The 12,363-nt window shown below is 39.9% G+C and overlaps 1 protein-coding gene across 1 annotated transcript; it reads left to right on the top strand.

The window, feature by feature from the left end:
* The first annotated feature begins 830 nt into the window (after window positions 1-830).
* Window positions 831-11,521, top strand: LOC128519934 (protein FAM171A2). The gene is made up of 8 exons (XM_053493909.1): window positions 831-959; window positions 1,869-2,096; window positions 3,234-3,326; window positions 4,504-4,656; window positions 4,758-4,937; window positions 5,091-5,204; window positions 6,421-6,547; window positions 6,687-11,521. The coding sequence occupies exons 1-8, from the start codon at window positions 869-871 to the stop codon at window positions 8,254-8,256; spliced, it is 2,556 nt and encodes an 851-aa protein (XP_053349884.1). The 5' UTR covers window positions 831-868; the 3' UTR covers window positions 8,257-11,521.
* Window positions 11,522-12,363: the final 842 nt, after the last annotated feature.

Below are 12,363 nucleotides of genomic sequence, written 5' to 3'. Positions count from 1 at the left end.
GGGGGGGCTGGAGCCTGGAGCCTATCCCAGGAGATTTAGGGCACATGGCAGGATACACCCTAAACTGGGTGCCAATCTATCGCAGGGCCAACACACACACTCTCAGGTTCGGCGGGAATCGAACCTGGACCCTGAAGGTGCAGGGCGACAGTGTCCCTGATAAGCAGGCTGATGGCGACAGTGGCAAGGAAAAACTCGGTGGCAATGGGAGGACACCACAAGGAACCCATCCTCATTTGGGTGATATCAGATACAGTAGCAGCAATGTCTTTGGACTGTGGGAAGAAACCAAGGCATGCAAAACCAAGCAAACTCCATGCACACAGACCAGAGGCGGGAATCGAACCCGGAACCTGGAGGTGCGAGGCGACAGTGCTGCATTAAGTTTATTATTAGCGTTTTATTATATTTTTTTTATCACACATCAGCCATCTCATCTAGGCCTATTGTAGATATGCGTATTATTAGGAAAGCAGGCAAACGGCGCCCTCTGGTGGTAAGTAACAGGAAACGCACAGCACTGCGCTAAACGCTTTTCTTTTTTGCCTCACCAACATTTATCACGCAACGCTCCGTTCCCACCATTAGATGTCGCTGCTGCTACGGATTCTTTTCCCGCCTGGAACAATGAAGCTTCAGTGCGCGGTGTCTGCATCCTGAGGACCAGGAGGAGGAGGAGGAGGAGGAGAGGGATGCATTGGGGTGAGGATGCGCGAAACGCCCCTAGCAACAACCATCACTAAAAAAAAAAAAAAGAAAGCAGGGGCGGGGGGAAAGAAGCTTACACACACACACACACACACACACACACACGCTCAGACGGAGGAACGGAAATAGAAATGGCTAACGTGGAGGGAACGGTTTGAGGATGCCGCCCGAGCGCGCGTGCCGTTTCGTCGTCTTCCTCCTGCTTTTGTGCTGCGCCGGCCGGACGCACGGGAAATCGGTGGCGCATCCCGGTGAGTGCGCGAGGAAAAGATGTGGGTGGGAAGGGTGGGGAGCGGCGGGCCACGGCGATGTCATGGCTAAACAGAGAAAAAAACAAGCAAAAAGCATGATATCTGCATGATTCATCATCATCATCTTCATCGATTATTCGAATAACGCCCAAGTCATTTCAGCTGCATTACATTCTGTTAGCCTAGAAAAATGCATCTCATACACAGGATGATCACCTACATCACTGCTATAGCACTTAAATACTGAATTGTCTCCATTTTGTCCTCCTCAAGGTCTAATTTATTCAGAAGGTGTTTATTTGACACCCATGTCCATTATAAATGAGAGTATATATATATATATATATATATATAGTATTTTGATCTCCAATCAGGTGACATCATTTGAGATCTTCGGTTCTATCTTTTATGCAAATGAATAATGTGACCCACACACACACTTTGTGACCGCACACACACACACGCCTCGCTTTGCTTTTGTTTCTAAGACACGCGTGGTAAAACCTCATGCTGCATGTGCAGGGCCTGGGATTTCACATGCGCAGAAATGTGTGCCAGGATTACATCTGAGATTCTTTGTACTACCTGGTGAAAGGAAGGCTTAAAGCCTATGCTTTGGTTTCCTCCATTACCCACGATGCATTTGACAATGATAAGCTACAGTACCAAGGCATCAACTTTTATGCTAACATGGCAGCCAGTGTTTCTTGATAACATGTGATATGTAATAATGTTTGGGCTGACACCCTTGCTACATTACCTTTCATTCATAATTCAAACAATCCGTCCGCTTCTTTGAGTTTTCTTGTCTTACTTCTCAACACTTTCATTAGGTTGCAAATCAGTGTTCTTCACTTGCGTGACTCACTAGACATTAATCACTTCCTGTGTACCGTGTTCCTCTTTCAGAGGTGCAGGTGAGGGTCAAAGTCTTTGACAGCGGGAACCTTTCGCCCCTGTCTGACGCCACTGTTGTCGTCCATGGCAACCGGAGCGTGCTGGCGTCCAGCCAGGGGGCCAGCGGCGATGCAGCGGTAGTGAATTTCCAGTACCGCATGGGCACGTGGGTAATCATCACAGCATCACGAAAGGATTATGTCACCAGCTCAGTGCCATGGCATGCCAGCAAAGTGCCCTGTGAGTAAGCACTGAAAGAGAAAGAAAGTTATAATGCCCCATGGCTGTCAAAGTCTTAATTCAGGTTGTAGAGATGGCGATTATGCGTTTCATTCAGAACAGTACCAGTTTTAGTGTTTTATAACTGCCAGAGACAATAAGGCTGTGAATTAAAATCAATGTTAGGAAAGTTTGAATATTTCAATTGTAAAAATCAGGGGATAGAAAATACGGACCGAAAGAAGCAGATAGCTTTTTTTCCTTTTGGTGCAACATGACCTACTGTATAACATGAGATGTTTAGATTATTCTGTAATACAATGTAACATAAATACAAGAGACAAATGAAAGAAAAAGACTTGTACAACAATATACGAGGGGCATTCAAGTCAAACTAAGACTTGTGATCAAATATCTTGTGAATAAGGGTGTAACATTGATTGACGTATTCACAAGGCTTCAAGCACAGAACGATGATGAGACTCTTAGCAGCAGTAAAATATTAGAATTTTGGTAAATGACGATCCCGGCCGTGGTGGCTCAGAGGACACTGCAGCCGTTCTCCTGTGTCTTAAAAGATCGATGGATAACTCGTAGAAGTTACACCACTTGCACATTACAGGAACTCAGATGGGAGTTACTGTCACATGCCCTGTACAGTCCCGACCTTGCTCAAAACCGTTTCCATATGTTTGGGACACTCAAGGAATTCTTGGGAGGCCAGTGTTTTAGACATGCAGCACGGGAATAATATTGGAAACCAAAGGGAGTTTTTACTCTCATAAGTGTGTTCTGGATCAAAAGTCCCAGTTTGACTTGAACGCCCCTGGTATGATAGAGAAGACCTCAAGCATTTAATAAAACCACACCTCAGGTTTCCACTGAAGTATGGTTACTTAAAGAAAATATGATGAAGTGTGATGTTTATTGTTCTGGTCTCACCATGTCTGTTTGTATTTAAATGATGTGATTTTTATGATGTCATTTGCCACCTTGGGAAGAATAATTACAGGATGAATTCAGTTATAGATTATTTTCCCATTAGAGAACCCCAAGTGTTTAAATTCCTAAAATATTAATACAGAAAGTAATGTAAATATACACCACACATGATCCATTAGCATTCTTTTATGACTCTCTGTCTTTTCTGCATTTCAGTATTCTCCTCAGTCAGCCTGTACCTCTTGGCTCAGAGGCCAGGAACCCTCATCTTGTATGATGATGTCATTCATGTCTTTCACGGCTCTCCAGGTAGAAAATGGAAAAGATATCAACTGCTGCTGCTGTTATAATGATCAGTCATGGTGGCTCGTCCATAAGGGCATGTGTGGCAAATACTGTATCTAAAATATGCTGTTGCTTGACAGATATAATAGTGATGCTTCCCCATGCTCGCAACATGAATCTTATTGGGGTTGGAAGAGCAACAAATAAGGAACTAATTAGGAGGGATAGTGTGAAAATGCTCTTTAGTCAGAAACAAGTGTATCTATGATTTACAGAACTATTTGTAAGATACTTTGGAAAAGACTGTGTGAGGGAAAGGGGAGGGGGGGGGAGGACAGGAGAATGTTTTATTCTCAGAAATGGCTGCGAAAAATATGAAGAAATTGATGTCTCCCTTTATCGGGGCATTTTTCTGGATAGTTTGAGGTCTTTTGGGATGTAGTTGGGTTGGAGATTTTACTAAAACTTGGCAAACTCACCTGGTGTTTTGAACATAACTGAGCAAAGGGCCAGACTGTACAATCGATGTTGACTCTCAAAACTGTATATTCCCTATTTCCTACAGGAAAAGTTGTGTGTAGTAGACCCTCGACTTTGAGTCTATGCCATTATTTCTCTCTTTCTCTCTCTCTCTCTCTGAAATACATATAGCCTTGCTGTTTTCAGCTACTTTTCCTTAGAGTTACTATGTACTGCTACTGTTTCCATAGCAACAACATCATTGAAAATCTGGTCCTTAATACAATACTCCAGCATGAACCTGAATTATAAATCCACTTTCAATGATCTACTTGTAGTAATATTATTATGATTATTATTATTAATAATAATAATAATAATAATAATTGTATTAATGTGAAATCTATATTTAATTATCAACATCCATCCAATGTTATAAGGACAAAATACAAAATAAATTAATTGTTTAACATTGTGTAACAGAGTTGTGCTTTTAAAGCGACCTTGTCAGTTAATATCACTGTAAGTAAAGAAAAAACGGAGACAATTTACTTTTCTTTTTCCAGTGATATACAGGAAATTGATGAGACAAGGTGGCAAGTAATTTATCTAAACCATACATGTTATTGTGAAAGTCACTTTTCCTGTGTTATTACTGACTCTAATATCTAATGTCAGATAAAATTAAAATTAATATACAACAACAGCAACAACAACAACAACCCGTGATTTGATCACACAGGAGGGCGGAGCCAGCCATGGCTTCACATTCCAAGGCGGAGCCTGCAGCTGAACTCCTCCTTCTCAGAAACGACTGCTGTTTTGACCACTGCCAGAGATATAAGTGAAATCAACGACTTCCCATACCTCCTGGCCCTGGAGCCCAACACCACAGGTTATATACCAGATTGAGATTCTAACTGTCGATTTTTCAGATTGTTATTCATATTTTTTTTAAATCTGCTGCTTGTAAATAATGTGTGTATGTTCACGCAGGAGGAGAAAACAGTTGGACAGATTTGACAGTAGTCGCTGCAGTCAGTGCCCAGCTGTTTGATCGGGAAGGTAGTGAGGTTCAAGTCATAGAGCCAGTTCATTTCTCTATTCCTTTGCCCTCCGACTCCCGTGTCCGATCGCCCACCAGTATACCTGTGTGGGTGTATGACGTGAACACAGGTATACATACAGATTCATTTAAGTCATAGATCTATTATATGCAATGTATTTTTGGAAAGGTCCATGTTAGAAATGGTGGAATGCTTAAGCTGGTGTGCCCCAGGGTTCCATTATGAGGCCTTTACTGTTTTTATATGCTGATGTTCCATGCAGGCCTTTGGGTGAGAAATGGAACTGGCTACATTAGAAGAGATGGCTCTCATTTTACGTGGGATTTTATGGCCTCACGGCTGGGATACTGGATAGCAGCCTTCCCCTCTTCATCAGGTAAAATGTACATGCACATTTATCCATGTGCCTTCATCTCACACACACAGAAGCCCTCGGCTCTCCATTTCAGATAAAGACACTTTTCAGGCATATTGAGAAGTGGTTATTTTCAGAGTAGGCTTATGCAGGTTAAGTTTCTTGTGTTTATGTTATTTAATTCACCAGCATTTAGTTTATGTCCTTTAGGTTGCCAGATTCTTCATGGGTAGAAGCATCACAGATTTTTTTGAGAAGTGTTTAGAGAACCACTTAAAAAGACATATATACTCAGCAAAAAAAGAAACGTCCCTTTTTCAGGACTGTGCATTTTAACAATAATGTTGTAAAAATCCAAATAACTTTACAGATCTTCATTATAAAGGGTTTAAACAATGTTTTCCATGCATGGTTAATTAACCATCATCAATTAATTAACATGCACTTGTGGAATGGTCGTTAAGACCTTAACAGCTTACAGAAAGTAGGCATTTAAGGTCACAGTTCTAAAAACGCAGGACACTAAAGAGACTTGTCTTCCGACTGTGAAAAACACCCAAAGAAAGATGCCCAGGGTCCCTGCTCATCTGTGTGAACGTGCATTAGGCATGCAGCAGGGAGGCATGAGGACTGCTGATGTGGCTAGGGCGATAAATCGCCATGTCTGCACTGTGAGACGCCTAAGACGGCGCTACAGGGAGACAGGAAGGACAGCTGATCATCCTCGCAGTGGAAGAACACGTGTAACAACAACTGCACAGGATCGGTACATCCGAATATCACACCTGTGTGACAGGTACAGGATGGCCACAACAACTGCCCGAGTCACACCAGGAACACACAATCCCTCCATCAGTGCTCAGACTGTCCGCAATAGGCAGTCCATGAGGAGGAGATGCACTGCAGTACTTCAAGCAGCTGGTGGCCACACCAGATACTGACTGGTACTTTTGATTTTGAGCCTCCCTTCATTCAGGGCCACATTGGGAAACATTTTTAGTTTATGTCTTATTGTCTTATGGTGTTGACTCTTTTAGTGTTCATACAAATATTTACACATTAAGTTTACTGAAAGTAAAAACAGTTAAGAGTCAGAGGACGTTTCTTTTTTTGCTGAGTATACTTACATTTAAACTAAAAAAAAAAAAGTCTCAGTCATATGTACTGTCGGTATAAAATTATAGATCTATATTAACTGATTAATTCATACATTAGTAAAGCTGTGGTTGCATTATAGGACCTGGTTTGTCTCATCCAAGTCTGAGGGATATCACTGCATACCATACCCTTATCTTACTCTCCATTCTCGGCTCTCTGGCTCTGCTTGTACTGGTACTACTCTGTGTCCTCCTCTACTACTGCAGGTTGGTGGGTGTGGAATGTTTTTTTTTTTTTTTTTAAATAAAGCCTTATTTAAAGCCTTTTGTGAAGCAATGAAGGGGTCCTCTTCCCGTATGGACTCACATAGAACATACACTTACTTGTTTTGTCTTTTGCTTTTAGACGGAGGTGCCTAAAGCCTCGGCGACAGCAAAAGCAGGGCCAGGTCTCAACTGCTCTGTGCAACTCCAGAAGAGACCAGGGCACCTCCACATCTCGCCTCAACCTTATCTGCGGTGGTCATGTTGAAACCACCACTTCCAATGCTGATCCAGAAGCCAGCAAATCCGATGCCTCGACATCCCACGAATACAAGAGTGCACGTGACGAGTTTACCAAGCACATACCAGCACACAAACTCCGCCATTCATCCAAGAATAAACAGTCCAAAGCGGCCCAGAGAGGAGTTGAAAGCTTCCCTATGAAGGTGCATCGTTCCACAGAGACAAGCAGCAATGACAATACCCTTTCCCATGAAGATTACAGTCGCAACTACAGCCCTGATGTCAAGGATCATGAGTACCGTCGCAGACATGTTGTTAACGATAATCGTGGATATACAGCTGACCCACCATCTCCACCTCTTTCAGACAAGCCACCAGAATACTCACAGGTTTCCCAAGGTCAGGACCATCTTTCTCGTCCAACAACACTAAACACACAACCTGGTCAGATCATATTCTGCAGTTCTTTGGATCAAATGACAGAGAACATGTACCGCAGCATGGTTCCAACACTTGTCATTCCAGCGCATTACATGCGTCTGTCATCTGAGTTTGGAGGTTCTGAAGCTGGAAAGGATGGCCAGAGTCAGGCTGAGAGGGAAAGGGACGGTCAGGGAGGGGCAGGTAATGGAAATAGCAGTGGAGTGCAGAGCCAAGGTCACCAGGTCCTAATCCAGGGATCAGGCCAGATGCAGGGCCAGCAAGGAGTAGGGTCCCCAGGCGGTTCAGAAGAAAATGTCTGGGCATCGGGAGGTCCGTCTGCACCTGTCCACATTCCAGTGCTTTTTAACGATTCCACCATGGCTCAGATGAATGGGGAGCTCCAAGCCCTTACAGAAAAGAAACTTCGAGAATTAGGAGTCAAGCAGCACCCTCGTGCTTGGTTCATATCACTTGATGGACGTGCCAATGCTCATGTGCGTCACTCCTACATCGATGTTGCCACAGAACTTGCTCACAGTGGAGCTAACAGCAGTAACCACAGTGCTCAAAGCACCTTGAGTGCCCCTGCTGGCACCAGTAAGGATTGCAGCCCAGATACATGTCTCCAAGATACCCAACAGGAGCGTAAGCAGGTGTCCGGACGGAAGAGTAAAGAGGAACGGCATGGAAATGGGCGAAAGGGGCATGGAGCAAGCAGCAGTGGAGGGAAGCAGTACTCCAAATTGCCTTATCATGACCCTCTAGATCTTGCTGGTGGAGTTGGCCGCATGGGTGCAGGATCGCCTTTGGAAAATCCTCTGACCCCCCTCCTGGATGATGGTCCAGAGGAACCACGAGGGTCACCAATGCCTCGAAGAGGTCGAAGCCGGGGTAACAGCTCACGTAGCAGCAACAGTGAGACACAGAGGGATTCTGTCACCAGCCCAGAGGATGATAACGACCCAGATGACAAGGATGAAAACAAGAAAAGTCCATGGCAACGCATTGAGGAACGGCCGCTTATGGTTTTCCATCCCAAGAAGTAAAAACTGTAACAGAAAGTCACACATTTTAAATATGAAGGATGTATTCACCTGAGTCCTGGATCATGTTTCACACTTAATTTTAATAAGGATCATCTTTAAAAAGGACGTCATTTGTGGAAAAAATGTGATGCCCTTGTTCAATGAAAGATAACCACAGTTTAAACTGGTGATTGTAAGCAACTGTTGCCTACTGTATACTGGAACAATTGAATCTAGTTCCTCATAGCTGAATGGAACAGTGGCAGAATCATTTTGTAATTAATAAAATACCATCCCTATATCAATAAAACCTATATGGATTTGAGCCTAGAAACAAGAAGAGATTTTGGGAACAGAAGAGCAGATGAGGTGACACTCTGACAAAAGGCACATTCAGCACCTCGAGGATGCTAAACTGAATTCCTTTATCCTAATATGGTTAAAGGATTTTACCATAAACCATTTTTACTGTAGATCTAAAGAAAATATTTGTTAAAGTATGTTATATGTTTACAATCAAAAATGGCACAAAATAAGTCAAAATTGTTTAATTGCTTCTTAGTCAATAACTTGGTGGTCGTTGTGGATTTGTGGAATAGTTCCATACTCAAGATGGCATCTTCCTGACGTTACTTGTTAAGAAAAAAGAAAGATCAGGACTTGTGCTGAAAAGTAAAAAAACGACTTTTATGCTACTGGATGTTTTCATACGTTCATATTCGATGTTCCTTGTTTCATATTCCGAACGTACATTTAGAGTACACACCAAATTCCCAGCTCCAACAGGAAGCATTACGTGTTATTTTATTCATGTATTATTGTTTTTTTTATATATCAGTATTGTCAAGATGAATTACAATATGAACAGGGGGGATAAATTTAAGTAACAGTTTATAGATTCAAACATTCCACATCAGACATTCCCAGTTAAAGACCAATGCTTGGGTATTTTTTTCAGGACTTCTATCAATTCTTCAGGAATTGTATCGGTTCATTACTTTATTAGGTAGTTTAAGTAGATTTAGTTAAATTAAGTCTTTTTTATTTGTTCCTTGTCTGTTTCTTGATGTATTTATGGACAGGTAATGTTGATTTTGTTTCTGTACATGTGCCAATATGGTCAGACCATACTAATTTTTTGTAACTTTTTAATCATGGTTTACAGTACTTTTCAAACTAAAACGTTTATAATATTTACTACCAGAGTTTACCAGACATCAAATCTGGGACGAATATTTCATTTCATTGTCAAAAAATTCTAATGTAACAGTACAACTGGTCTTTTTAAGTGTAGTTAATATAAAAATGAAAAAAATCTTAGCGGTCTGTATGCACAAAAAGAGTACAGTATATTTTATATCCTTAAAAGGGTTTGGGTGGAGCTATGGAATCACAATGTTTCCAGGTTAACAATCAAAGGAACTGCTACTCTGTTCAGTTAAACGAACCTAACGGGTTATTTAGACCAATCACAGGCAAGTGGGCCAGACAAAACTAAAAACTCTGTTGATCTAAATACAAGCTGTAATACAGACACTACTTAGTTATTTAGACTAAATTTTTTTTCAAACTCATCTGAATTCACCGTCCGGAGCGAAGGATGATGGATTTTTTTTGTGGATGATGGATAATGGATTGGTGACATAAATATCCTGTTTTAATTATACCGCTGCTTCCTAAACAGAGCAAAGTGGTGATGAAGACATTTTAAAGACTCAGTAATAATAAAAAGTGCAGGTTGTATAGTTATAGGAAACTAATCAACGTGTAGTTGAGGAACGGGTTGGCCTGTAACAAGCTGATGTTGTTTTTAATTGATTTCCATGTGTTTCATTCCACCTATAGTAAGAGTTATCCATTTTATCTGCTTATACTGTAGGTATGTTTAACGATGTAAAACGACTTCCAGTTTAAGATGCTATAAACATTCATTCTCACTTCTAATTTCTAATTTATCCCCTCTCCTACAGTTATGTCAGAATGCAGGTTTTCAGTAAACCACAAAACGCAAAAGTCTTGAAGACTTTTCTTCCCATGGTAGAAAGGTTCCACGTCATTGCAAAGCACTGATGTTAGAGACTCTTTGCTTTAAATGTCTTTGCTTCTAACCCTAAACTTTACCATATTATACATTTGTCATTCTTTTAGCAATTAAATTACGTCCATAAATTGCATCCACAAAGCAAACCTTGGAAAAAGGTAAATTTTTAATAAGAAATAGTAATGTATCAGGAGACCAATCAGAATCAAGAATTCATCAACTATCATAAACATTTAGATTTTACTCTTAGCCAGACTTTATTAACATAAGGCCAGATGGTCCTGGGTATGTATAGTAGCATTTATATGCATGGGATGTACACTAAGTAGACTAATTTTTTTATGATTGAGATTCAAAAAGGTTTTTATGAAAGTATTAAAAATAGGACAACATGAGAGTGTGAAGGGTGCTGTGTCGCCTTAGGGAAAGTGTGTGAGGTAATTCTTTAGCGTGTTCGATGCTTGGATGCCATGTTGAAAGGCAGAAAATCTTGTGTTCCTGGTTGAAATATTTGGTGCTATTGGCTATACGCTGGTGCATTTCACTTCAACAGTATGGCGTTACTTTTACTTTCAGTATTCACTCTCTAATCACTTAAACTGTGTGAAATGTTGCTTTGTTGCTGAGGATTCTCCATTTGCTCTAGTTTAATAAACAGAATGTTTCTTTTAGCTTTTCACAACCTCCCTCATCCTCAGCCTTCCAGTCCTTAATAGCTTAATTTATTTCTTAATTTATAATCTAATAATTATAATAATTATTATAAATTGTTTGTCTCATGTGACTAATGTTTAGTTCTGCCATAGTGAAGACATAGTATTTATAAAACCTACACATTTTTTTGTTAAAAATGTAGGAAAGAAAAAGAATCACATTGGAAGCACAGTTCTTTTCAGTATGACTGAATTGGTTTGGCCAATTTTTAAAAATAAATAAATTAATAAACTAATCGACTAGAGGAAACATCAGTTTGTTTGGGTTTGGACATCTTTAAAGCTACGATGCTATTTAACCTACAGTACAAAATCTTTATTTATGTTTATGAGGCTATAAAGATTTAAGTCTTGAATTAAAAAAGAGCAGGCTATGCTGTTTTTATAGAAAAATAATAAATTATGTGACTTAAAATCAGACTGTTACTAAAGCTTTTTTCTCCCAAGTGCTTTATTAATCTTGTGCCAGAGCACTTTGCCAACATGTTGTACTTTTTATCCATTTATAGTTTTAAGCATTGTTTTGGAATGAACAAAGCAAAAAAAAAAAAAAAAAGGAATCGATTGGAAATGTTGATTATAATCAAGTGTATTCATTATTTTACATGAAAAATTATCAAATTTATCATTTAAGATATAAAACTTGAAGCAAAATTTTACAAATTGATTTAATGATGTTATATTTAAGCAATAATAATAATAATAATAATAGGTAAGTTTAACTATATTCAGTTTTTCAGATGTCATTATTTTGGAGCTGTACACCAAACGTCCGACACCAAACACAGCTTGACGTCTGTTTATGCCTTATTATTAGTTGCTGTTTTTTTTTTGCCAAATCAAAATTTTTGTTAAGCAACTGAGTTGTACTGTAGATCCCCGAACAGCATCTCATCCTGATTAACTGCTCTCGATTACATCACTGATCTGTCTCTATTAAACCCAAAAGATATTGTACAGTATATAAAGTAAACTAAATGCTCAAGCAGTTCACTCTAAGCTCTTAACGAAGTCGTCCTGTCACACAACGGCCTACTGTAACTGGGTAGTCTTTGGATTTGAGGTTACAAAACACAATTTTTCCACATCACGTAAATACGAATTTATTTATCATAAAATATTCTTGCTGTTTAAATGTTATTTAAATATAGTATGTAGAATCAAATTTCACCTAGTTGATGAAACCATAGAACTTTAAAGAGGTACAGATTTCAGGGCTTTGTGTTACAGAACCCTGGTGGTTCTCGAACCCTGTTTTAAGGCAGATATTCTAGACACAGCTGGAAATGTTAAATTTCTTAGGCTTGGTTTGTCTATAAAACTGTAAAAAAAAAAAACATGGAACACATTGAGTTTGCATTTTTTTTTTTTTCA

This window comes from Clarias gariepinus, chromosome 4, assembly GCF_024256425.1.
Source record: "Clarias gariepinus isolate MV-2021 ecotype Netherlands chromosome 4, CGAR_prim_01v2, whole genome shotgun sequence".
NCBI classification, from domain to species: Eukaryota; Metazoa; Chordata; class Actinopteri; order Siluriformes; family Clariidae; genus Clarias; species Clarias gariepinus.
This window is presented reverse-complemented; position numbering and strand designations above follow the sequence as displayed.

Excerpts from the sequence above, each read along its gene's own strand:
- LOC128519934 (XM_053493909.1), top strand. The coding sequence starts at position 869 with ATGCCGCCCGAGCGCGCGTGCCGTTTCGTCGTCTTCCTCCTGCTTTTG. Across the intron at positions 3,327-4,503 it reads TGTCTTTCACGGCTCTCCAG|GAGGGCGGAGCCAGCCATGG; the intron begins GTAGAAAATGGA and ends TTGATCACACAG. Across the intron at positions 4,938-5,090 it reads GGTGTATGACGTGAACACAG|GCCTTTGGGTGAGAAATGGA; the intron begins GTATACATACAG and ends TGTTCCATGCAG.